Source organism: Geospiza fortis, unplaced genomic scaffold, assembly GCF_000277835.1.
Source record: "Geospiza fortis unplaced genomic scaffold, GeoFor_1.0 scaffold120, whole genome shotgun sequence".
Lineage (NCBI taxonomy): Eukaryota > Metazoa > Chordata > Aves > Passeriformes > Thraupidae > Geospiza > Geospiza fortis.
The window spans coordinates 2,993,514-3,020,520 of NW_005054364.1; the positions used below are offsets into that span (position 1 = coordinate 2,993,514).

Here is a 27,007-nt window from a genome sequence, read left to right on the forward strand (position 1 = left end):
GAATGTTTAAGTGTCCTAATATTTATTGTTATTCCTTATTCTATATTCTGATGAACAGAATCATGATAGGTGTTTGATGTTTTTAGTCAAGATTGGGCTTTCTCCCTAAATATCCTTACCACATTCTTGTCTCGTTTTGGTGGATTTGCTTCCTGTATTATGGTAGCCTCAGGCAGCTCCTGTCAAAATGTGGAGGATTCTGGATAAACACAGTTTTAAAAGTATTTCCCTCAAACAGGATGCAATCTATATAATTTATTAATTCCAGTTAAAATGGCAAATTAAACTTTAGAAGCATGGTGCTATCTGAAATGCTTTAAAAACAGTTACAGCTTTATGTGGCTTCACAGGTGTTATCTTTGCAGTTGCTGACAATCTTGAATTGGTTTTGGAAGGTGTGCTGTGTGAGTAGCTCTGACTCACACAGCTTCAAGGCTCCTTCTTTATAGGTCAAGGTGGAGTTTACTGTTGGTAAACCCAATTATTTTTATGGTCCTGTACTAGCAAGGAGGTACTAACTTGTACATTTGTTTTCCATGAGCAGGCTGTCTAACTTTGAAGCTCTTTTAGGAGAACCAAGATTCAGAAGAGGGGTAGAAAGAAGAGAGAAATATTGCTGTTCATTGGGGGCTTATCCATTTCATTTTTCTCTATGTAAGATGTATCCCTTAGATGTAACAATGAGATCACAGGCTTGAGGTTGGTTAAGGTCTCCATGCATGCAGGAGCTTCTGAGGATCAGGGCTTTTGTGGCCGACTTCTCAACTTGAAGCCAACCTAGTTTTTTGGGTGCTGTTGAGCCTTTAACATATTGGACTGCATGGTGCAGTTGTAGGAGTTGCTGATGGACCTGTGCTTGCTCCTTCCTAAATAATGGCTATTTTCTGAATATGTTACTTTGCTATTTAGAAGACAGCCTGTAGTGTGCCCACAACCTCTCAGACTGGAGACAGCCATGGATGCAGTTAAACGTAAATTCCAGAACTGAACTTACTGCTAGATACTTTAATTTTAAGGTATGCAACAGTTTTATTAATTTTCTTTTGTGTTGGATTTCTAGGGGAAGAAAATGAAACTTGTGATTATTATGTGCATATGGTACATGTGTATAAAAGCCAATGCTCATCTGTGAGAGAAGTGAAAAATCACCAGTGCAGCATAGAAGGCTAGGCAATAGCAAAAGGAAAAAACTTGAGCCCAGTTAATTCTGATCAGCATACAGAAAATCAGCTGACAGTTGAAGTATGAGGTTTTAAGGAGAAGAGAGAGAAGGTTGCTCAAAGATACAGCTATTTTAATTGAATTATTTTGGAAAATAGCTAAACTACCTAACTGCTGAAGTTAATATCAAATATATTTTGTTGTAAAATTAGTTTTTCAAATCCTCTCAAGTTTTTTTACAATATGGCCATAACTTATACTGTCAGGTGATTACTCATTTAGTCAAAAAAAGATATTTCCTATGGTAATAAATGTTTCTGATATTTTAGACTAGTATTTTTCCATTTCTATAATGGAGTGAAAATTTTCACTCAGTTGTATGGATTTTTTTTAAAGTCATGCATTATTGAAAGTTCAGTGATTCTCTAGCAGAGTTCTTAGTGTGTGGTTATTTACACTTGCTTCTGATGGTATCTGCTAAAATTTGGGATATTGCTGAGCTTACTTATAGTCAGCACCTATACATAACAAGCCCCTGGGTGTTTTAAGCCCATTTTGAAACAGAGCATATTTACTAGGGATTTGGGGCAGAGGGGGAGGGAAGGGGTGTGTCTTCTATTTATTTATTTATTGAAAGTAATACTTATAAACTGGATGTCATTATTGTGTGATTTTGAGATATTGTAGGATTTACCAAACTTACTGTAACAAACTGACTGTTTTTGGAATAGTATATTTGCCTTATTTTTCTGTATGAAATTGCAGTTCTCTTTGGATTTTAATCAGTATTTGATCAGGAAACTTGTTTTGCTGTAGACTGTGTCATAAATTAAGCAGAGCATACAGTAGATTACTTATATTGTCTTTTGCATAAAGTTCTCAGGCACATAAGTTTTAACATCAGAAGAAAAAGTCATAAACCTTTGCCCCACTGCACTTTGGTATGTTACAAAAAAGGGTGCAGAGGATAAGGTCTTTTTTTTTTCCTTTAGGAAGGTTGATTTGCAAGAAGGATTGCAGATCTGAGGAGAACTAGGATTACAGTGACAGAAGTGGTTATTGACTTGCCCTTTCTCATAGTTGTGTCATGTTTCATCAGCCTTTGAAAATCTTGAAGGTTTCAAAATAAATCCTGAGGCTCAAATGGCATAGCGTTACATGCAAAGAACTAATTAACCAAAGAGAATTTGTGCTCCACACAACAGGATGCTTTCAGTTCTTGGAAGGGCAAGGTCAGCCTAGACTCTAAATATGGGTACATAGGTGAAAAAACATTAATTCACATGTGGATTTTATAAAATGTTTAAAGGGAGACAAAAGAGAGTAACTGGATTATGCTGAATTCCACCAAAATATGAAATATTAGGTAAATTAAGGCAACTGAAGTTTCAAAGTACTCATTAAATTCTGAAATCTTAGAGATACCTTCTTGAATTATTATGAACTTTTTTTTCCCAAAAAAACTTTAGAATGAAAGTCCCATTTAACAGTCCCATTTAAGGGCCAGACTGGAACTCAACCCTGGAAATACATCTTTTCTTTAAAGAATTTTTAACATAGAGCTGTCTCTCATGTATATCGTAATAAATTCCTACCACCTACATTTTTCTTCTTCAAATTTCACGCAATATATTCTCCCCTGTGATTTTGGTGTTGTGCTTGATAATGATATTTTTGTTTTTCCTGTTACTGAGCACAGCAATGAAAAAAATGTGATGGTATGGCCATTCTGCAGTGGAAATCAAATGTATTGCAGGCTGTAGAGCTTTGGTCCCACACCTCTCTCCTGTAATTTAAATCTCAGTATTTTTAGATCATTGATGTAGTTAGTGGTTTCTAGTGCCAAGTAAGACAGATTGTTTCACTGCAGGTAAACACAATTTTTGATATTATAGGAGTTTTTTTTTAATAATATTTGAACTTCTGGAGGCTTCAATCTGTATAACAAGATTTAAAGTACTGGAAAAGCTCGCTGTTATTCTGATTGCTTTTTGAATGTCCTTTTGGATTAAATATATATATTTTTCCTAGTTTAAATTTAATAGAACATATTCCTTGGAGACATTGGCTTAAATATTTTATTTCTTCTGGGTATTCATTGCTCTTTTATTAGTTCATGTGTCATGAAGCTTTCTGGCTGGGTGTATGTGCAGTGGCCAATTATGCTTTTTACAAAACTGCTTATCTCTGTCATAAATATATCATAATTTCTTTCCTGAAAAACACAATCAGACATTGAAACACTTTTTCTGCTTTTTCTTTTGTTCACAATATCACAGGGAGCCTGGAATTACCCACTGGAAGAGGCAAACATAATGTTGAAACCACAGGGTTTCTGGCAAGATCTTTTCAGAAGCCAGAGCTGCGGATCTGTGAACTGGCATTGCCTGTTCTGTGAACCTGAGCTTCTGCCTTTTTTCTCTTGACTATTGTAACTGTTTCTGAAGAGGATTTCTTCCTCTTGCTGGCCATGGGGGTGACATTGAAAATACCTGACTGGTATTTCATAGTTGAGTGTCTTCCTTTGTTTCTTCAACAGATGATTGCAATGTGTAACACGTTGTCTTGATGCTGCTAAGGAGGAAATGTGGTGTGTAGTAATACATATTTTAGGATGGGTTCTAATCTCTTTTTCACATGACAAGGGAAGCGACAAAAGTTGTAAAGCTCGATTTGTCTTTTATTTCTACAAGTCAGCATAAGTTGAAGTTATTTGGCACTCCAGTGCTTGGAGCATTATGCAAAAATGTCTAATGCTTTCATTGGCTTTTGTAACATGCAGTTAATCATTAGGCCTTTTGACTTCTAATTTATGCTTATAATTGGCATTTTTCTTAATTTCCTTTTGAAACCATGGCAACAGACTATTGAATACAATCCATAGCATACTTAAGGCTTCTTTTTGTAATGTATTGTATTTATTATTTAACTGCATTGCCTGAGACCAGACAAAATTGCAACCAACAAAATGGGATTTGTGTGTTTTCATAAAGTACAAATAGCCGATATTCAAATGTAAATATATATAGATTAAATACATTAAAATGTATTTTCATATAGCTATTTATATCTATTATATCTGTTTATAGTTTCTCTGTAGTATTGGGGCAGAAAGATAATGCCTCTGCCTTAATTTTCTTTTTCTTCAGAATAAGAAGAACCAATAACAAGCAATATTCAAATAATGAGAAAAAAGGCATGTAGATCTGACATTAAAAAAAGAGCCATTCTTTAGAGAGTCAGAGTTAAAAACAGACCATCTCCAGACTTGATTGAAAATTCTGAAAATCTCATCCAAATCTTGCAAGATTTTAGACAGAAGAGCAGTTTATAGCAGAATAAGTGTACTTGATAAGACTTTGTCCATGCAAACTGTTCTCAGTCAGTGTTGCTCTCCTAAGTCTACAAAATGCACAAAAGAAGTAATCAACAGAGCATTTGTATTCCAGTATATTTTCTGATAAACACAATCAAAGAAATTTTAGGGCTGTTTCATTGTTGATAAAGAAAAACTAATAAAATTATATATTAAAAAGTATAAAACCATCTGGTACTGGGAACTCTCAAAGGATCTATCTAGCCCTTGTGGGTTTTGATAGAGACTTGGCTGGAATATGAGCTTAGAAAACTTACTCAGCATTGAACAAGCTTGATATGAGTTGTCTTTGAATTTGGAAAGTATAATTGCACTTTCTGAGCAGCAGAGTACATGAGGGGTTGTCTCATAGTGTATGGTGGTGCTTTTTTGATTTTGTTTTTTAATCTTTATTGCTTTTGGTTTTGTTGTTTTTGGTTTTTTTCTGCAATGAAGAACTTTACTTCAGCTGCAGGCTGGTTTTGTTTCAGAAAATGGCCTTAGGAAAACAGGATTAGCTGCTATGTTTAATTCTGGTAAACAAAAGAGACTTTTGGAGGAAAATAAAGTAATTTTTTTTCTGTCAATTCTTATATGAAAGCTTTTTGCTGTTTTGCAGTCAGTGTTTGTGTGCCAAGGCAATTCTAGTTGTTAAGCTCAGGTCTGTTTCATCAGTGTAATGCTGCTTTGCTCTTAGCAATTATTTTCTTTCAGGATTTGCCAATTAAGCTAGTGCTAGTGAAAATGCACCTAATTTGTCAAGAAATGGCAGGATGAAATATAGGGGCTATTATATAAATTGGGAAAGAAAGAGATCAGGACAAGCACATGTGAAATTCGGTGATACTTGGTCAGTTCCTGATGAATTTTCATCAGTTTATGCCTCCATCCCCTGGTGATGATGCAAGAAATGTAAAGCAATTGCTCTTAAGTTATGGACCATCTATTTACTGTTGTGTATTTTAAAATACTGTGCTAGTAGTGTACAAAATTGTTTTGTTTCTTTTGTTTAGGGATATTGTGGGCTTTTTTACCCCCCCTTGGACTCAACTGCTTTGTGGTTATTAATGAATGATGAAGGATGGCTTAGCTGGCTGTTCATTTATTACCTGTAGTCTACTTAGACTGAATTCTTCAAAGGCATCTATGCTTAAAATGCTGATGCACAATGCTTAGGTTTTCTAGTAAAATCCTTAAGCTTTAGGAGAAGCTGAGTAAAGAAATAAGTTAAGTTGATCTTGTAGTTCTATGTGTAAAGCAAAATGGTCATAATCTGTAGCTACCTGATTGAAATGGCAAAGAGAAGGTATCGAAGGTAGAAAGAGTAAGGATGGCTTGACTTGTAGAAAAAAGAAATGTTTCGAGAGCTTCTGCATTAAACTCCTCTATATGCATATATTCTATAAAAATTAAAATTAGTGTAAACTGTATATTCCACCAGATTTCATTATGCATAGAAGTGTATCATGACACCACACCAGCAGCTTTAATTATCTCACTGAGCTTGTGCTGGGTATCTGTAGCCTCATGAATTCAGTTCAATTCAGTGGTGGCTCCCACACTCTGGCTGTCTACAGTAGCTCTGATTCGCCCTCAGCACTGCTGAGACCCCTCTCTGGGGAGCCCAGGTTCATTTAGGCTGTGTTGTTCATCAGGGTTTCATATTGAAATGATAGTATTCCTTCTGGGATGTCCTTGGGTTATTCGTTGTCCTTAAACTGATTTTAGATTTTGTGGAAACATAGCTCCTCTGGTGCATTTACCACTGTGTGTGGATGGGTGGAGGAACATGTGTCCAGAGTGTAGTCTTGGTGACAAGTGAGGAAATGATGAAGCAGACTGTTGATTGACAAAAAAAAAAACAAAAAAAAAAAAAAAAAAAAAAAAAAAAAAAAAAAAAAAAAAAACAAGGGGGAAAAAAAAAAAAAAAATACAGACTAGAGGTAGATAGTAATGGAAACAATGCAGACCTGTTTAGCTGGCAACTAAAAGGAATGGGCTTCTTTAAACCTAACAACAAATGATGAGGTGATATGCAGTTAATTCCCACAGGAAGACAAAACTATTGCGAAATCAAGAAAGCTAATTAAACTGGAGGGCAATTACTGGCACAGTAAGAAAAATGCATAAAGTATTTGATGTGTACGATGGGGTAATGGAGATGATGTCCTGGCAAAGCAGTGAGATTCTTGAACATCCTTACAGCAAAATTACTAAAGCATCCTCCCTGGACATCCTCTAGTCATAAAATAAAGCTATTGGTCTCTAAAGAGGACTTTGTGATATAATTATCTTCAGTAGCTGAGAAATAGACCTGATTATCTGGGAAGATGAGTTTTGGTCCCTCTTTCCATTTGAATTGTGTATTTGCCAATGCTGGCTATTGTTTCCGTTACGGGACTTAAGGAAAATGACTTTTATGTATTTCAAGGAGATGTGTGTGCATTGAGGATGGCTTGGAACCTCACTGTCTTTCTCTTTGGACTCATGAGTCTTGTGCTATTTTCCACCACCTAACAGTGAGATCAGTTAATTTAATGACTTTGATTTTAGAGAAATTTGTCAGGTTTTGTAGGGGAATGAGAGAAAATTTGGCATATGTGTTTGAAATTAATGAGGTGGTGTTGAAGGCTGTTCTAAAGCAAACAACTCATTCCAGGAGTGCTGATTTGTACATCTGATTAGCTTGTTAAAAGTTTGGGTGTTACTCAGTTCCTACAAAAGTTGTGTGATTGACATTTATTAGCCAGATCACTCAGCCTCATACCTTTTCATGCTGATCCTGGAAGACTTCAAATGATCATTGTGACAGATAAAAGAACTTTTTTTTTTTCAAGCCCTAAGTATTAAAACAAAGCAGACTCTCCCTATAGGCCATCTATATTTATTTTTCTGGGTAAAGCTTCTAGCTTTGCAGAAATGTAACAAGCTAGAGGGAACATCATTATTACTTGTGTGAAGATGATGACATTGACATGAGGTCGTCTGACAGGGGATTAAAGTGGAAAAATATTGGTGGCAATCTGTTAGTAACAAGAGTATCTGTTTGAAAAAAAGGAATCAGGTGTAAACCACAAAAAGTTGATTTGCTTCTGGGATTTTTCTTTGGTTGTTAAACTGTTCCTGAGAATCCTTGCTGTTATTTGTAAACACTGGGTTCCACATGCAGATTGGGATGACAGTCAGTACCATTCCAAGATAGATGTTTCAGCTGGGAGGCTGCTCCATATTATCCAGTTCCCTCTTTTCAGGGACAGCTGTTTTTTGTACAGGATTTGAAATCTAGTTCAGTGTGTTTCAGTCTGCCCTGTTTTCATCAAAATTTGGCTGCCACTGCCACTGATGGTTGATTTCTGGCCTGTTTAAGCTGGGTCAGGGGCCTCTGCACTGTTGCTTGTAGGCAGATGCTCATGTTTTTTTAACTCATGGGAAAAAATAGCATCTGCTGACAGTCTCTGGTTAACTGCCATCAGTAAATGAGTCTAAATAACCTTTCATTTGCAAAGGTCTGTAGCATGTAGGAGCAGAAAATGTAGGCAATCACACTATTTAGTTTTTTAGTGATGATGAAGAGGGGACAATGTGAGGAGGAGGAGGAGGTGGGAAATAAAATATGACATCAAACACTTCAATTACAAATATTTTTGCACTTTGTTTTAAGGTTTAGTCTTCAGTCTTTTAACAATCAGTGAATTTGTAGGATTCCATGCACTTCACATCTTTAAGCTTGGTGGTTTTTTTTCATACTAAAGCATTTTTATATGAGAACTAGTACATGTTGTTTGAATGTATGTGACCATCCACACCTTCTTCCATCCCTTATTATCCTGCTATGCTAATACACTAGCTTCCAAGTGCATTTGTGTATTTCTTTGGGAAATGTGGGAAAACCGTGATAAGGAGTCTAATGATGTAAAGACTAGGACTAGGACTAGTTCTAAAGACTAACATGGACAACTGAGTAGTAGTGTGTTCGATCTAAAACTGTAGGATTTATTTTACTTGCCTTTTTTGTGTTTGGTGGTGGCATTGTTTGGGTTTGGTTTTTTTTTTTGTTTTGTTGTAGGGGTTTTTGTTGGGTTCTTTTGTTGTTGTTGTTCTGTTTTTTTTTTTTAACGATGCATTTCATATCATGAATATTTTCTTTGAGGACACTAAAGAGTTAAAGCTTTTGTTTTCATTATGAAACCTGAGATTTTCTTTGATTTTCTTAATGGTAGAAACAAGAATATTTAAGAAAGTGTCAAATAACAGGAAGTTTATGGTTTTAGATATGAGAATCTGGCAAAATTGAGGGTTGCGCCTACTGATAATCTTAAGATAATGCTGGAGTCCATTTCCATTGGCTTCCAGGAGTCTGATGAGTGGTTTGGCAATAATGAGTCAAACCTCTCTTGATGCATATGGGTGAGGTTTGTATCACACAGTGGAAACTGACAACTGTGCTGCCAGCCTGTGGAGTCATACCTGCAAACCATTCATGAGAGTGGAGAATCATGATGGGATGAGAAGGATCCTGGCTCACAGATCTGGCCAGTGTCAGCAAGTTTTCAGTAGCAGGATCTATTTGGGCTTTGGAATGACTTTAACCTCTATGCTTGGCAGATTTGTTTTAAGAAAAGCCCTTAGATTTCACTCTGTCAGAGTTCTGTCCTGCCTGCTGCTGCCTGCTCATGGTTAATAGTATGCTTTTTAGCCTTAAAGCCTGCTCATCTCCTCCCTGAGAGAGGACATGTGTGATACTGGGACCATAATGATCCTGAAATGCCTGCTTCACCGTGCATACCTATGAGACCATCAAAACACCTCATGCATAATACAGAAGGGGCTTGCTCACCTGTAGTGGCCTCTGAGGGTTTTGTCAGATGTATCTCTTGAATTTTAGTTGATGATGACCTCTCAGGTGCTCGTTGCATAGGACTTTCTAACACCTTTACTTGCTTTTCTGTTCTGTTGTTTTGTTTTTGGTTTTTTTTGACAGTTCTTCTTCTGGGTATAGTTTTTAAACTCTTGCATTAAATTAATTGTATTCCTTCCCACAGACTTTTCTTGGAATTTGCGTGGTATGTGTTGTATGAATGTATGTGACCATCCACGCCTTCTTCCATCCTTTCTCTTCAAGCTCTGACTGTAGTTGTTCAAGCTCAGTAGTACTTTCAGCTTCTAAAATGAAAATCCTGTTAAAAGGAAAAGAATTTAAGAAAAAACTCCTCAGCATTCCCATCCCACAGTGTATGCTGAGCAGCTGGTGCTTATAAATTCTATACAAACAGATCATATTTCCATTAAAGTGGACATACAAGAGGCTTGGTGGGTCCCTGTATTTTCTGTTGTATTGCTGGGTGCAATACTCAAGTTGCTTTAAGGAATTAGGGGCTGAAATTTTGCCGCAAGCTCCTGTAGACTGCTAAGATCCCAACACCCGATGAGATTTTGCTCCCTTGCATATCAAGAAGGTGGTTTTTGCCTAGCAACAAGCTTTGTGGTTTCTACCTGAGGATCAAAAACAGAAGTGCATTTGTTCAGCCTTTTGCGTCATTTCGGTACTGAAGGTTTTGACAGTCAAATCATCCCTGGCATTTCTGTTGATGCGCAAGAAAGAGAATAATCCAGTGTGTTTTTCCATAGCAGTGCTGTCATTGCAGCACTGACAATAGTAAAAAGTACATTCATCACTGAATAACGAGATATCCTGGAAACAAACGAGAAACAGAGAGGCACACTTCCAACAAAAATGTCTCCCTTTTAACGGCTATTTTCTGACTGATTCCTTTTCGCTATTTATACTCTCCTTGAAATATTTTATGGAAACCTGAGTCCCTCTGAAAACCCACCCAAACAACCAGAAGTGTATTTTACGTATTCTAGTATGTAAGTGATTAGTCATCACTTCTAAATTGCTTAATAAAGGAGGAGGAAATCTATAGTAGGGGAAGGTGAAGAGCTGGAATTGATGGCTTTATGTCTCACTTCTTCTTGCTTTCTTTTCATATCCCAGAAGATAATTATGAAAGATTTCTTTAAAAAATCATCCTAAGAGACGTTGTTGTTCTGGGTTTGAGGAAGGTAGCTGTGCATTGTAAGATTATTTTCCATTTGCTTGTGTTTTCTTGGGGAAATTTATGTACAGGTTTTTTTGTTTCAATTTAAGAATCTGTGGTCTTATTGTACATTGCCAGTGAAAAATGATGTTGTCTTCAGAAATCTTAAGTGTAGCAATATGGGGAACGCATTTTATAATGAAATTTGCCTTGGGTAAAGTATGATAAGATGATGTTGAGCATCTGTGTACAAGACCAAGTCTTGGCAGATCTCTTCACTTGCTGCATATGATACCCTTTGGTTGATTAGTTTGTTGTCTTGTTTTTGTTTTGCTCTGTTTGTCTGTCTTATGAATAGTTAATTCCCAACAAATGGTCATACTGGAGAGTTCTGAAAAAAATTTTGTGTGTGTTCTGATTTTGGTGCAGATATCTGTGTCTCTGTTGGTTTTGGAGGGTTTTGATTACAGCAGTCTATTTCCTGGATGGCTGTTTTCCAGGTGAAACCTTCATGCGCTGTACTTCCTTGGGATTTTTGGTTTGTGATTGATTTTGGTTGATTCCCTCTCCTAACCCCTCCCCCATCTCTCTTTTGGAAATGTGGGGGAAACAGTTACTGGAAGATGGGTGCGAGGAAAGGATTTTGAGTCAGTGGTTTATTCACTCTTTGCTTGCTGAGTATTGGCTCCATGGGATACTTTTGCATGTGCTTGAGTACTTGGGCATAGTTTTCCATGGTGTTCTTCCACTCCCATTGTGAGCCTATGTTTCTAATGAGCTAGAATTTCCAAAAATATTCTGCAAGAAATGCCAAAAACGTGGTGGGAATGCTTATTTTCTTTTACTCTCTACAAATTATGAAATGGGTTGAGGAAAAGAAATAGTTGTGTTTATAAATTTGCAGGATGGCAGTGATAGTTTACAGAACTGCCTGCTGGTCTTCTCTGTGTGCCAGAGCTCCCAGAGAGAGCAAGACTGGAGTATTGTGAAAGACTAAACTCCAATTCTGGTGCAGCAAATTCAGCTCTTTTCACATGGCAAGTTCCAGTGGGCTGACACGTGCTGTGTGGCAATTGCAGCCGTGCACAATGTAAAATGTGCTGCAGAAACTAGGAGTCAGATAAAATCAAAGCACAAAATCATCTCCTGTTATTCTTGATTGGCTTCCTCCCCCCTCCCCAGCAGAATGATATGTGCTTTCTATTTGCTGGTTTTGTGTGTCTGCACTGACTGTTTCAACCATGACTCACATGCAAGTCTTGAGAAGAGCTGCCTGTTGTATCAAGACAGTTCAGCACATGGCCATGGCCTCCAAATCAGTCCGACTCATCCTAAAATGATCGTTTTTCTGTTAAATCAGCTATTCAGCTGGCAAACACAATCCTGATGAACAGTAAAAGTTGCACTGCTGAGACAACTCTTTCTTTAGGTTTATTTCTCAAACCGTAACCTGGAAATCTCATTTTTCCTCCTCACAAAATGCTTCAGAAGAATTTTTTTGGCCATGTTGTTCAGGGAATAGGATTTCTTCCTTCTCCTCCTCTTCCTCCTCCCATTCTGGATAATTTCAACTTTTATTCAGCTTATTAAATTAACATCTCAATTCACTACCCTGGTAAAGCAGGTCACTTTCTAAAAGCACCCACCTAGCTATTTTTTCAATAGTGTTTGACTGTTGAAGTTTTAATTGAAGCAGAAGCCATAGTTAAAAAACAGGCAAATCTTTTCTCCTCATTCCCTCATTGATTTCTGTTGAAGCAAACAGATGAGCTTATATATAAATATGTATATATGCTTTTTTTTTTAATGAAAAGTGCTGGAATTCGCTAAAAAAGGTTAGAATTGAAATGAGTAATCTTCAGTGCATAATGCAATTGTTAATTTTAGCTTCTTGCGTAGGAGCTGTTATGACTTGAACAGCCGGCTCTAGCCTTCATTAGAGAAGAAGCAGGCAGTTTTGAGACAGGTGGAGCTGGATCAAGCTGTGAAAGTGACTTGCTGGAAACTGGTCATTAGTGTTAGAAATCTGGTCCTGTCCATTGCACCCCTCCCTTGTGCCGTGGTCACTGCCGGTGTTATTTATTTCTCGTCTTTTCCAGGTTGACTATGGTGCGTCAAGTTCTCCGAAGGACCAGCATGGAGATTGGCTCTCTGAACTGCTAATGGGGACATGGGACTCATGTTGCCGTTGATCATTTGTGTGGACTTAACCAGCAAAGACCAACAGAAGACTCTAGAAAGGCAGTTGGAATTATAGCAGTTTTTCAGGTAAACGGCGTCTTTGGTGCAGCTGATCCCAATGTAATTGTCTTTGTGAGCACTGTGTAAAGCATGTGGATGAGCTGCAGGTTAATCTGCCCATCAGGAGCTTGTGCATGCATGTGCATTTCTTGATGAGAATCCTTATCAAATTAAGGGTTATTTAACAGACCAGTTAAAGGTCTCGCCACTCATGTTTTGAATTTTCATCAAAGCAGCTCAAGTTTCAGTTGTAACTGCAGAATAGCCAAAGTCATTGGCCTTCTTGGGGAGAGCAGTGGGAGAAAGGAAAATCATAAATTAGCTCACAGTAAGGCAAGTCAAGCTTCAGGTTAGTTTCATATTCCATTCAATTTGTTTATGCACCTTATAGCTTGATTTCTTGTGAAGTTCACAGTCCTTCTCAAACCGGAAGATTATACAGAAAATTGTATTTGCTTGCAATGTGAAAACAAAAGCAAAAAGGGAGAGAAGTAAGTGCTTATAACTCAGTATGCTTTAGATTTTTTTCACTTAAAACATGGCTTAAAAATAATAAAGGTAAGTTATACTGGTTCTGTTGAATGTTTAATTTCAAGCTTTAAAAAGAACATGGCAAAGTGTGATTTTGCTTCATAGCTGCCGTTTCACTGTTGAGAAGTGGCAATATATTGCAAAAGACCCTTCCTGAAATAACTTCACATTTCAAATACAGTTGTTTTTCTTGAAGATGCTTCCTAAGAGAAATGGATGGGGAAAGAAAAGTTAAATTATTCATGAGTCTTCTTTGACAATTGATCAGTGGGGGAGTGTTCAGGAGGGAGCTGGGGGCAGAGAAAGAGAGAGAAAATAATAGGCTTTAACTCTGAAAAGCCTTTAAAGCTTCTGTACAACAACCCCATTGTAAGCTGAGAGTAAATGCAGTTCAGCTGAGATTTCTTCATTAGAAGTACCTGCCAAGGGTTTTCTGTACAATTTTCCTAGTACTGAAGAGTAACATAGGTTTTGGGAAGAGGCTTAAGGTTTTAATAATGGAGCTGTTGGTTTGATCCCTGAAAATGTTGACCCTGAGAGCTTTATTGTCAAATTTAGAGTTCATACTTATCTTGAATTATTATGTCTTAAAAAAAAAAAAGAGAAATATATATTTATAGTGGTGGTGAGCACCATGGCTTCTGCTCTGCATAAAACCCATGGCTGAATACTAAAAACAGTGTTGTTGCTCATGCTTAGTTTTTATTTCTAAGTCCTTGGCTATTATTTTTATTAAAAGAAAATATAGAAAAAATAAGAGAAGGGGAACATCGAGATGCCAGAGACCTAGAATGGATCCTTTTTGCCTGGTACCATTGAGTTTTGTGGTAGAGAATCCTTCTCTGTCCCGGCCTGAACCTTGGCAGTCCTGGGGCTGGGCTGGGGAGTCACAGCACATTACCTTAAATCTGCTCTCCACAAAGACTGTTTAGATCTGCTTGCTCAACCTGACACAATTCTGTTAACCAGTGTTGTTGATTCAGTACATCTCTTCAGCTGGGACATACATAGTTTTCCACTTCTGAGCTGCACATTTTGGTTTGTTTATCAAAGGAACTGAAATTAGAAATTAAAAGAAAAAAATAAATTTCACCCCCAATTTTTTTGTGTGTGTGTTTGTGTTGTGGTATCTTGACCTTTCAGATCACCAAATCTTGTTATTTTAATTTCTGTCTGGAAGAATGTCTGAGCAAGGTAAATTGAACCAGGAGACAGCAGAAGAAGCTGCAAAAGAGCAGGAGACTGCCATCTCTGAAGCCAACCCGGACAACTGTGTTCTTAATAAATCTGAAAGCTCAGAAATTGAGGAGGAGAAGCTCAGTGATTCCAAGACAGAGCTGCAGGTAAGACAAGAATAGTGAATGGGCATGTTAAATATCAATGTTTTACCGTTGCATTTCCATTTCTGTGATTTCTTTCATTGCCCACACTTCCCCTATTTTTCTTATGATTTTGAGACTGTTTCTATTTTTTCCTTTTTAAAATATTTATTTATTTTCGGTTCTTTTATTTCACTATAAAATAAATGCTGTTATTTGTTATACCTTTGAAGCTCTTTAGGCTGCTGTCCATGTTATTATTTTTTCTGAGAAGTTAATTTCTAGACATCTGTTTTAAAGCTTGGTGAGACATTTGACTGTTTTCCCTCTTTGGGGATTTAGAAAACTACCTTGATCTCATGAATTTACAGGTAATACTAATGAATAATTACTTAATGTGTGGTTTGGTTTGTAGGTGTTACTGCCAACAAAAAGTTGTAATGCAAAGCCTAAGAAGGTAATTTGATAAGAAGACTTTATCGGATGAGGGGTTTTTAATCCTTTTTGCTCAATCGAATAAAAAAATAAAGGGGGAGACCACAATTTAAGAGGAATTTGGAGAGGGGGAGCATTTACTTAAGTATACCTTTTCTTACATTTTTATTATATGCAAAATTACAGAACACTGTGTAGTGTTTTCTCTTGTTTATACCTGTTTGTAAAATGAATGAAAATGAACAGAGATGATTCTTGGTTTACCCTGATTTCCAAACTGGGTTTGGGGACGTTGCTTTTGCAGTCAGCAACTGATGTAAAATATCAGATAGAAGTGATTTAGTCTGTTTATTGGTAATGCTTTCATCATGCCCACTGTCCACTGAAGTGATAACTGCTTCTCTTTTTTTGCTGTACCCAGAAACGAGGAGCAAATCAGAAAAAGAGATCCAAGGTAAGGGTCCATCTCTGTTTGGAGTTGCATGCCACAGTAGGATGAAGAATTTCAGTTAAATGTCTTTCTACAATCAAAATTGCTTTATTTCGTCACTTGTCTGGTTGAGTTTTTTGTTAGTGTTGCAGGTTTTTTTCTTGCCCCCTATCCTGTATCCTTTTACACAAAGGCAAAGAACTGCCTCCAGATATAACATGTCAGGCTTCCCTTTATCCATAATAATTTTATGCTGCTGGGCTTGCTGTGTCTTTGTGTTAGACAGCATGTGTGCTTCTGTGCACCACTGGAAAAGGAAAACGTTCACTCCTTTTGCTTTAGTAATTAATGTTTCTGTTGGAATTTTATTTTAATGGAATAATCTTGACATAAAGAAACAGAGATTGACTAGCTCCCTAAGGGGAGAATAGGTGGGGGCAGGTGTGGAAAGGAGCTTCTAGAAACAAATAAAACCCTCAAAAGCTTCTTTAATTTTTCAAGCGCAGATCTGTAATACACGCATATTTTACTGTCCATGTTTCTTGGATATATACTACCAGAAGAAGGGGAGGGACTCCCAAAACAAACCAAAAAGCCCCAAACCAAATGACAAAAGGAACCCTTGAGTTTATGTTAAATAACTTTCAGTATTGGGCTATGTGTTCTTTGCTGTTACAATTTTTGGTGCAAATGAGTGAACTGTAGCTGAAATGATAAAAGCAAAATAAACCCACCACCTTCCCTGTGTGGCAAATGTCTCGCTGCTTAGAATCCTTTTTTATCCATGTTCTATCCAGGCAAATGCATTTTTCTAGACTGGGTGGGTAATAGTTATCTGGGATATTTGGGAACAGCTGATGTGGGCAGCTTATGTGACTTGGGGTCAGTAGTAGTGTTTTCTGTTTTGTTCTCTCTCTCTCTCTTATTCAGTCAGGAGCGAAGGGAAAACTCGTGCGGAGTCTTGCTGTGTGTGAAGAGTCAACCCCTCGCCCCGGAGCAGAAAATCTTCATGACAACCAGGTACACTTGCAATCATTGCTGTTAGCTGCATGGTTGACCTCCATCTCCAGTTGCATGATTGTGTTACTTAATCGGGCATTTAACAATGTCTTTCTTGGGGGAAAAAATTACATCCAACAATGAACATGTTTTCATGGCTCTTACTGGTTTAGCGTGAACTTTAATTTGAAATACTAGTTTTATACTATATCACAGGGTGTTGTTTGCTTTTTTTTCCAGACCCCCTGAAAATTTCAGCAAATGGAAAAGAATTCAAAAGAATTCAGATTTTAAAATTTAAAAAAATAGTAACAATCAAAAAGAATATTAATATGTTCTTTTCTCTAAGGCTATTTCTTTCGAGGCTGCACCAAATACAGTTATGAATATGCTCTGATTTGTGGTTCTCTAAGACTTCAGTTCATATTAATGTCCCCCTTCACACAAAATTCGAAGATCCTTCATTTTCTAAAATACCTTGGTAGTGCCAAGGATGCCTCCTACCGAGTGGCATTCATTTTTTAAACTCTTGGTGTAAATTAAACTATATCAAAAAGTCTGTATTTGAGTTTATCTGTACTGGTGGTGTTGTATTCCCAGCAGCTGGTAGAGTTCTGTCCTCTGCACTCCTCACCTCAGACAATAACATTGGTGGCAGTCTTTGCAGACTAACTCCAAAAAGTACTCCAAAAAGCAAAAGTTAAGCCTCAGTTACTCCTCTTTGCTTGCCAAGTGAGAGCAAGGCTTAAAAAAACCCAGCTAACTAAAATTCAAAATATGATGAACACTGCCTATAATTTATGAGATGTTTATGTGCGACTGAAATCAGCCATTGAGAGAGCTTGAGTAAGTGGCTTCTTGTGAGCTTAGCACAAAAATAAAAATGACATTTAAGTGTACTTTCTCACTGTTTCCTCTATTGACTTGAAATGAAACAAATCTGTCTCTCCTCTTAGCTCATGAGTAAGGAGAGGTTTTTTCTATTTTTTTAATTTTATTGAAAGACCAAAAACCAAGTTGTTTAGCAGCAGGACATTTGCATGTTCTTCTGCTCTACAATGATGCTTATGCAGTAGATGGGCAGGTTATTTTATCAGTTGTTCTGTTGTAGGTAGACGCTTTTTGCTTGACTTGCATTACTTAAAATGCGTGGCTTTTGTTCCAATTTTGTTTGTATTTTCTATTGTTTAATGGAGAATGAGAAGGAGAACGGTATAAAGAGATTGTATTAAACATTGCTGGTAGTTTACAATGTACTGCACAGCACCTGTACTAAACTACAGAGAGACTGGCAGGTGTTGAGGCAAAATCCCTATCCTTATACCAGGCAGAGGAGGGGTTCCTGTTTCTCACAGCCTTTGGTCTCACCTGACTGAACAGCCTCAGCAAAGATTTCTTTGACCATCTTAAAATATTCATGAGAGATGAAATATCTCCCTTGACGCCATCGTGTTTTCTAAGGAAGCAATTGGCTTGGTGTCATTAATTTGACAAGAATTGCCCTTTTGCTCTTGCTGACTTTTACTAACGAATGTGGCTCAACTTTGCCATGGGAAGCTGGACCTGCAGTCTCCTCTCTGGGCTGGCTGAAGGATACAGGAAGTTTTGTGCCAACCAAATTGTTTTGCTTTCACTTTAGAGGAGAAGTAGCTTATTTTTGGTTTGGAATTTTTTTAAAATTAATTTTTATTTTATCTTAATGGTTTATAAACCACAGGGAATTAATTATCAGAGAATGTACGGCACCTTGCCAGAACTACTGAGTATGGATTGTACTGCAGACTTGATGTTTGTACTTATATTTGAATACTTGCCTTCATTTTCCTGTATAAGGAAAAAACTTGTTTACCTGTATTACTTGATCTTGAGTGCTTATCCAATGGTTCACTATGTCCTTACTTAAAAGAAATGTTGCCTTTAATGTTATACTATAGACCAAGAAGTGTATTATTATTGCAATTTGAAAATCTATTTTGTTGTTCACTATACTTGTATCAATGTATTTATTAACATTGTATTTTATTATTGAGAAAAATCAATAAAAATCTAAGAAAATACACAGTAGCTTGCTTTCACGACTCTACAGCCCTTTTGTGTGTTTTTTCTAGTGCAGATACATCAATATTACGTTACATGTAAAACAGTATTTACTGTATGTTCATATATGTGCTTTTCTGTAAAGTCTGTCATTTTCATCAGTACATTTTGAAGAACCACTGTGAAGTTTAGGATTAATATCCTGGGAACAACGTGGCCAGTTACATTTTTCTCCTGTTGAAAAGCTAGCACCACAGTCACTCTGCTCTGTGCAGGACAGGGAATCAAGTTATCCTTTGGGGTTATTTGGAAGTAGTTGATCCAAAGTTTGTTTGAATGAGAAATCAAACTGCCATTTGAAGTGAAAGAAAGCAGGCACAGCATTAGTTCTCTAAGCACAACTGAACAATTCAGAAAACATTTCTCAATATATCCTTATCTCAAATGACCAGGAATTCCCACTCTTTGCCTCTGTAGGCTCAGATTTTGTGTAAAACTGTCAGCCATAACTAACAGAAGTAGGGATGAAGGGTGGTAGGTCAGGTTAAATTTTGGGTCCAGGTTTTTGTTGCTCTTTTACAATGCTTTTCATCTCAAGTCTTTTGTGCCACATTCAAATTTCACAAAAATTCAATAATGATTAAACTGAGAAGTTACCAATTTCTGTCTTACTGTGGCATGTTTATGCTCATGCCTTGTTTTGTTAGGATCTTGTCTTACATGTCTTGTGATGGCTGATTCGTAGTTCTTTAAAGAATTCAGAATTGTAAAATTTTTAATAATTACTGGAAACATCTTTTGAATTCATAATGGTTCCTTAAAAGCACACTCCTTACTTTAAAGTTTTCTATTGGTCTCTTGGTATGCTAGTATTCTTGGAAAAATAATGAAGGAAAGGAATTCACTAGCGTTCAAGAAATTCTGAAAATCTCAAGTATTGGTGAATTAGGTTTTCATTAACATGATGTCAAAAAATTATCAAGCACACATGATTCTCTTCTATTAAAGAAAACTGTTTTACCAGGGAGTTTTATGACAGCTTTCTTCAAATTTGCTTTTTTACACTTCTTAAAGCATATAGTTTTCTGGGGTGGCTATTTTTCCTAAGAATAATAAAATACAGAAGTATGCTTCCTTCAATTTTGTCCAGCCAGAATAGGATTTCTTGAAATACATAAATTATGCCATGGTAACTTAAAAAGAAAACAATTTGGATTTTGTTAAAACAAAGCCAGTATAAAGTAATGTTGTGAGCAGGGAAAGCAAGTTCTTTAAAGAAACTAGAAAATGCAAACCAGCTTGAATTCTCAAACTGCTTAAAAATTAACTTTTTAAAGCTGAAACATGTTTCAAAGGGACTCATAGTCTCCAAAATACTGAATTTGTGATGCCTTAGAGAAGTTCACTTACTAAAATGTCCTTGAGAAATCACAGGGCACATTTCCCCCCTTTTGCAAAAGGCACATCTGCATATGTATTTAAATATGAATTACCTGCTAAGTTAGCAAGCCCTCTTGTATACAATGGAGTATGGAATTTGGTGGCACTCTTTTACTATTAGAGCCAAAAAACTCCATCTACCTGATACTGCACTAATGTGTGCAAAACAATTCATATCAACCTGCAGACTTCCTAGTGAAAGGAAAAATGTTTCCTTTTTCAGATATCTAGCCATTGCTCATCACAGAACATATGTAGTATTAAATGATATAATTAAGAAAGGCCATATTAAATGTATTTCATTATTGTGAAAAGGCGTAAGGGAGAGCTACTGAAGTGTAGAATAATATAGTCCCCCTTAATAGAAGTAGCCCAAATTTTATAATATTCAAAATATTAGAGAAGCAGTGCCTACTTACCACTACAATTTGGCCTCTAAGATATCATCATTCACCTGGCTAAGAAGTGCCATGTTTCAAATAGGAAAGAAATGTACCTGGCTTCAACTTTTCTAGCTACACATAGTTTAATGCTGATATCTGAAGGTTGGAAGCCATGGAAAGCATACTAAATCTTGCCCATAATTTATGTATCTTTTTTTCCCAACAGGAATCAATCCAACTGCAGCTTTCAAGTTTTCCTAGCTTGCAAGAAGAAGATAAATCTAGTAAAGATGACTCCGAGAAAGAAAAAGAGAAGGATAAAAATAAAGATAAAAACAGTGAAAAAAGCAAGATCAGAATGTTATCAAAAGGTGAACTTAAAAATATTTGAATTATTCTAATTACCATTGCAAAAAAGATTGTACATTTTTGCAAGGATGTATTTCTTTATTTGTGTATATGTACACAGTAATAGTGTTTTCACACACTGAGAAAATTCAGAACCTAAAGTGTATATGTGTAAGAATGTTTTTCATACAAACATCAGGCTTTAAAGTGAAGAAACCTTCCAAACTGATGTATTTCATTAGATTTTATCTATTTTCTAATGTAAAATCGATCTTTTGAATGCTTAACTGTGTTGGTATAAACACGTAAATATATAAATATATGTGTTATTGCATAATAAGTGTATATAGTGCATAAGATATTAATACTTTTTTATCTAGATTAATGATAATATATTGTCATGTACCTTGTGCAGTGTAGGCAATAGAGGGTAATCCTCTTCATTATTGTTTCTCTCTCATGGAGAATTTATTTTAAATGGTGTAAGGAAATTCATCCATGACATTTAACCTGCATTGCCATCTTCTATTATCACCTACCAAGACTTCTTCAGGAAAGATGTTTCAGCTAAATTTGGCATTGCTTTTTAAAATCCTTTTATTAATCCATGGTATAAAGTTGCATTGTAATCTCCCAAAAATAATCATTGCCTACCTGGGTGTGGATCTGCAGCTGGTGTGAATTGTCATTTGGCTTCAATGGAGTTCTCACAGTTCACGCCAACTTGAGGATGTGTGTGTACATTTGAGTCAGGAGATAATGCTGAAAAATTAATTCTGGCTACTGTCACGCATCCCTATTACCTGCCTACTCCCAGGTGTCATTGGATTTCAGGCTTTTAATGCAAATAGAGTTCCCACTGGCATGATTCCTCATTTGCTGAGTGTACAGCATTTATTAAGTGACGCAAAGAGACATTGATGAATAAAACTTTTCTTTCCTCATTTTAAAATGTTTTTTAGTTGTTTAAAGGAAGAACTTGGCAGAGTCTTGAATGGCATTGAAAGTTTTCTGTGTTATTAAATGACCAGCAATTTCTGTCAATATTTAGTTTTGATGCTGTGTTCTCATTGGAGTTGTACAGAACTGAATATCCACCTGATGCTTCAGAATGTGTATCTTTCTTGGCTGAACTCCAAATGACTTTTCTTTCAGAGCATATTCTTTCAGATTGTTGCTGGAAAATGGATTTTGATTTATAGCATAGTTAATCGGAACTGTTGGAATGAAATAAACGAGTGGAGGCTGTTTGTTTTTATTTTACAGATTGCAGTCAAGAGTATACAGACTCAACAGGCATAGATTTGCATGAGTTTCTCATTAACACATTAAAGAATAACCCCAGGTAGGTATTTCATGCGTTAGAGCTGACATTCCTGAATTTGTAGTTGGCAGTCTTTGACTTCTCATTGCTGTACACTGTGTTTTATTTGTTCTGGAGATGGTTATGAGGGAAAACGTAAAGCAGGTACGCTGTTAACTGAGAAAAGTGGTATAAAAAGTCATCAACTTCTACTACCCATCCAGTCACCTATTGCTTAATTTCACTTTCAGTAACATCTGGTCTTTGTCCTTACCTTCTTTAATACAGCTCTAAGTGGTGATTGCAATAATACATTATAACTATTGCAGTTGGAGATTTGTATATGAATGTAAAGTAGCTTTCTTCTAGCAATGCTGCACACAATTAAAATCCTGTGCTCAGTGCCAAATTCTGCTCTCAGTATTCCCATAGTTTTCATTTGGAGCTACAAGCCCATCTCATTGTTAAATTTGCCTCTAAACATCCAAGGAAAGATCTGTAACATTTTTATACATTGTGATTTTCAATGTTCATTTCAGCTGGCTGTGTTAAATAGGTGCCATGTAATTCTGCAATTATTCCCAGGAGAACTGTGAATAACTGGGTACCTAACAGCTTGCATAACCCCTTGTACAGATGATGGAAGGTCCTTCAACTGCTTTATCTGTGCAAAATGAGAAAGCTCAAAAGAACTAAGGAATGATAGGACTCTGTCCAGCATAGAAATGTATGGAAATACGCTGGGGAAACTCTTGAATGTTTTTGACAAGGGAGGGGAGGGAAAAGGAACATCTCAGACCTTCCAGTGAAAACCAGAGCATTTTGCCTGAGAAATACTGTGGTGTTGCCTCCTGGGAACCATAGCTCAAAGGTAGTGTTCTTCATTGTGCTCTCTAACTAGATTAGATGTGTCCAGCTTTTTTGCAGCAAATCAGTGCCTTCTGGAATTCCAGTATGTCTCAGGAAAAATGTTTAAAATTTCTGTTGTTAGCAGCTCTTCTTGTAAAAGATCTGGCTTAGGTGGAAATCTCATTTTCCATCAAAAAAGTTTGAAAAAAGACCAAAGCTATCCATAGCAGTGATCTGTGCAGCGCATTGATTGCATCCTGTTCCGGCTGAAAGCACTCTCAAACCATAGTTGAGCTCATAGAACAGTGAAGTCTGTATATCAGTGAAGATGCAGAAAAGCAGGCTTTAGTCTTTTGCAGATGATCCAGGGTAAAAAAAAAAGCGTGTTTGATTTTTAATCAAGATGACTGACAACGCTTGCAAAATAGCCTTGCAAACACTGTTTGTTATATGAATATTTTCCTCCAAAATGTCTACTCATACTTGATGGTGCAAATCCTTGCGTTTCTTTTTGACAGGGACAGAATGATCCTCTTGAAAATGGAACAGGAAATTATTGATTTTATTAGTGACAACAAGTAAGTTGAGTTCCACGCTTGGTTTATTAAGTCACGTGCATGTGCTTCAGCGTGGGTTGTGTGAGGGACATGCTCATATGGACCACAGTGCTCCTGAGGGCTGTTACTGGCATGCTGCAAGAGCAGGCTTCTGTTTCCTGCCACGTGGTGGGACTGCTTAAAATAAAGTAGATGTAAATGAATACCTTTTGCTTTTCATTGTGTTGTAATTGCACTGGCTCTGCTCATTTAGATCCAAAAATGTAATTAAAGTGTTGAGTGTAGAGGATAATCAAATATGTTATCTCATGGCTTTTCCTTTGTGCTCTGTTATTCTAATGCATTGGAAAATAAAACTGAGTTTAGGTGGAGGGATTCTTGCTACTATGTGGTCTTTATAAGAAAATATTCCTGCAGCTTTAAAATTAGGGAGTCAGAATAGCAGCAGAGGAAAAAATTATGCTGACGGGAAACAACCATTTTGTCAGTAATAGGGGAAAAAAGGGGTGTTTACCAAACTAGATCTTTCCAGAATTGCCCTGCATCTGACCTTTGGGAGAAAGGCAGAAAGCTGTTGCCAGTGTCTCAGCAAATCTGTAGGATTGGTTGTGCAGGGAGCATGAGTGTGTGTGGGGGGTTGGGGGATGAGTTCTTCCCAGCATTCAGAGCACTGACTAGGTACCGTGAAGCGTGAGCTTTGTTTGTCCCAGGGTTGCACATGGAAATGTACTTATTAGAAATTCTAAAATTAATTCCTTTTTTTTCTTTCTGCCTTTCTGTAGCAAACATTTATATGTAAATGCATAACAGAGAAGTTTTCAGTGAGATTTCTGTCCACTGAATTGTCACATGTATTGCTGTTTTCATTTATTTATGACTTAGAGGGAAATTTAATTATCAATGCTATTCATTTCTTTTGTTTTTAGTAATCACTATAAAAAGTTCCCTCAGATGTCGTCGTATCAGAGGATGCTAGTGCACAGAGTGGCAGCTTACTTTGGAATGGATCACAATGTGGATCAGACTGGAAAATCTGTAATTATCAACAAGACCAGCAATACAAGAATGTAAGTAACAGTGCTGTTGTGTTTTTCTTTGTTCCCTTTCTCAAGACAGGAGCTGGTTTGTACCATGACTGCGTGGTGTAATTTTTATATATATATAAGTTTTTGGTTTTTTTTGTGGCAGCAGTGAGTGCTGTTTATTGTTTTCTAGGTTGGGAAGGGAGGACAGGGGTCTCATGGTGAGGTTATCTAAGGCTATAACGATACATGAGGAGAAATCAACCTAACTGGTTTCTTGCAAGAAAGCACGGTATCTTGGAATGTCACTTTTCCTGATTCCTTAGTGCCACCACTTTGCTACAGAAGTGAGCTCTTTGCTTTGCAAGTCACCTGCTACCATACAGCTACATCCCAAACAGCCCAAACATATTTGGAAGATTGCCTCTTTCCTTGTTCTGGCTCTGCCTGCTTCAAGAGTCATTTTCTGCCCAGCCTGATTATTTAGGATTTGGTTTCCCTCCACTGCCTGGTGGAGGGAAATGGTGATTCGTTCCCTTTTCTTTTCATCCCATCTTGCTTCCACGTTATTTTCCCTTCAGATCTCACTGTTTGACTAAAGTGTTTCTGTGAAATAAAAATTCCTTCTGATGCTTCAAACACATTGCAGAATTCCTGGCAGGTTAAACCTGCTCTGGCATAAGTTCTGGGCTTCTCCATGAACTGGTTAAAGCTGTGTAAGGCAAAACTGTATCAAGCTAACCAAAACTCGATATGAGCTGCAGTGATGGATCTGTGCCTAATCACCATCCCTTTTCCTGCCAAGTGCCACGTGTGATAAGCATAACCTTCCTGTCCCTCTCTACCTATGAGCTACATAATGAAGAGGAAGTAATTACAGCTGGGTAATGAAGTTTTGGTATCTGGTATTGGAACAGGAAAGCCCCATTTGAAAATTGTGAACTTCCTGTATTCAATTAGTAGGAGAAATCTAAACATTTGTTTTATTTATATATCCAATAGCTAGGTGATTTATTTATATCCAGTTGCAGAGAGCATTTTCTAATGTTCTTAGCTTCTCCTGTAGAAGGGTGGAAGGACTTGGGAATGGTGCTGTGCAGGGCTGGGAGTTGGACTCAGTGATCCTCATGAGTCCTTTCCAACTCAGCTTATTCTGATTCTATCACTACCTGATTCTTCAAGATCAATACACATTGGTATTTGCTATTTCACTCAGCCCTAAAAGTCTTCTATGTGAAATTTAAGATAATGGGAGATTTATTTTAGATCCTTTTTCTGGGCTGTCCTTGAGATACTTGGATATCTGTGAAACAGCACTTGAGCATTAATGTTTTTAAAGGTTTGAGTAAAGCAGGCACTAACAGTTTGATTTTCAGAAGTCAAGAGAATTGCAGTAGCTCAATAAAACATTCAGGCTGCAAAGGCTTAGCCTCAGGGTCTGATAATACCTGCCCCCCCTACAAGGGCTATCTTTGGTTTTGAATAAGAAAAAGCTTGGTATGCAGCAATCTGGTGCTTAGTTGTGAGCTGAAAATGAGTCCCCTCTTAAACAGAACACAATCAGTCATATTTGAATGCTCTTTAGACTTTCCTCTCTCTTTTACAGTCCTCCCTTTTCCCTTCACAACTATGTCACTGGTGTGGTGCACCAACTGCTACAGATCTTTCCTTGCAGCATTGCCTTCTCCTGGTTGACTTGATAATGGAATAACACTAACACATTAATATCTGTAAATGCCTTGCTCTGTTGTGTGGCTTTCATCTCACAGATGGGTAGCACTGGAAGCACTGTTGGAAATGCTTACATGGTGCTTCTGGAGAGGACACTGAAGCCTTCTTCAACAGTCAGAGCTTTATCTGAGCGCTCTGGTGAAGCTGTGGCTTCGTGCATGGTGGGAGTGAGCAAGCAAGGCCATTTTTGCTAGGTATGAACTGCCCTTCTTGCAAGCTCAGCAGCCAGGATCTTGTAGGGATATAACAGATCAAACGGCCTTTTCAGCTGTGCTCTTGCAGACTGGAGGTGAGGCCATTGAAGACTGGTTCTGACACCATTTCTGTCTAGATATTCCAGAAATAGACACAGGGTTTTGCCCCTCTGTTGACTGTAAGTACAGCTGTTTTGTAAGCACCACACAAGCCACAAGCTGCTGCTTTCTTCCCTCTTCAGTAATTTGGTGGTAGGTAACTGGATTATATGAAGCCTGTATTGCCTTGTGGTTCTTCCAGCGTGTTATTTACATTATTTTGATATTACCATAAAATAAAGCTTTTGTGAAGTGGCTGTTTCTTTTCATGACTGGAGGAGATGGCATGTTTTTTTTAAAAACGTCCCTGGCTCTGACAGAAAATAGTTTGTTATTATCTGGCATGAATAAGGGCTGATGAGATTTTATTATCCTCAGCAAATATTGTGTAAGTTCCACATCTGAAAGCGTCTAATGTGATTTCATATGTTCTGCATTTCACTGCTCTCAGAGGAGGCAGTTTTGTGCAGTTTCAAATCAACACCAAATACTGGGAATGTGTTGACTCTATTAATTACTACTTGGACAGTAT

The 27,007-nt window shown here is 37.2% G+C and overlaps 1 protein-coding gene across 8 annotated transcripts in view; it reads left to right on the top strand.

Moving 5' to 3' along the window:
* The first annotated feature begins 12,656 nt into the window (after positions 1–12,656).
* The window catches only part of ARPP21 (cAMP regulated phosphoprotein 21), a 104,713-nt gene continuing 90,362 nt past the window's right edge, over positions 12,657–27,007 (top strand). For 4 of the 8 annotated variants that reach the window (XM_031059572.1, XM_031059574.1, XM_031059576.1 and 1 more), the window contains exons 1-8: positions 12,657–12,825; positions 14,473–14,672; positions 15,505–15,537; positions 16,444–16,533; positions 20,599–20,743; positions 21,987–22,065; positions 23,391–23,450; positions 24,356–24,496. In XM_031059572.1, the coding sequence (XP_030915432.1) occupies positions 14,511–14,672; positions 15,505–15,537; positions 16,444–16,533; positions 20,599–20,743; positions 21,987–22,065; positions 23,391–23,450; positions 24,356–24,496 (710 nt within the window). In that variant the 5' untranslated portion in view covers positions 12,657–12,825; positions 14,473–14,510. Of the gene's footprint in view, positions 12,826–14,472; positions 14,673–15,063; positions 15,106–15,504; positions 15,538–16,443; positions 16,534–20,598; positions 20,744–21,986; positions 22,066–23,390; positions 23,451–24,355; positions 24,497–27,007 lie in introns of all 8 variants that reach the window. The other 4 variants (XM_031059571.1, XM_031059575.1, XM_031059578.1 and 1 more) reach the window with 2 other exon arrangements.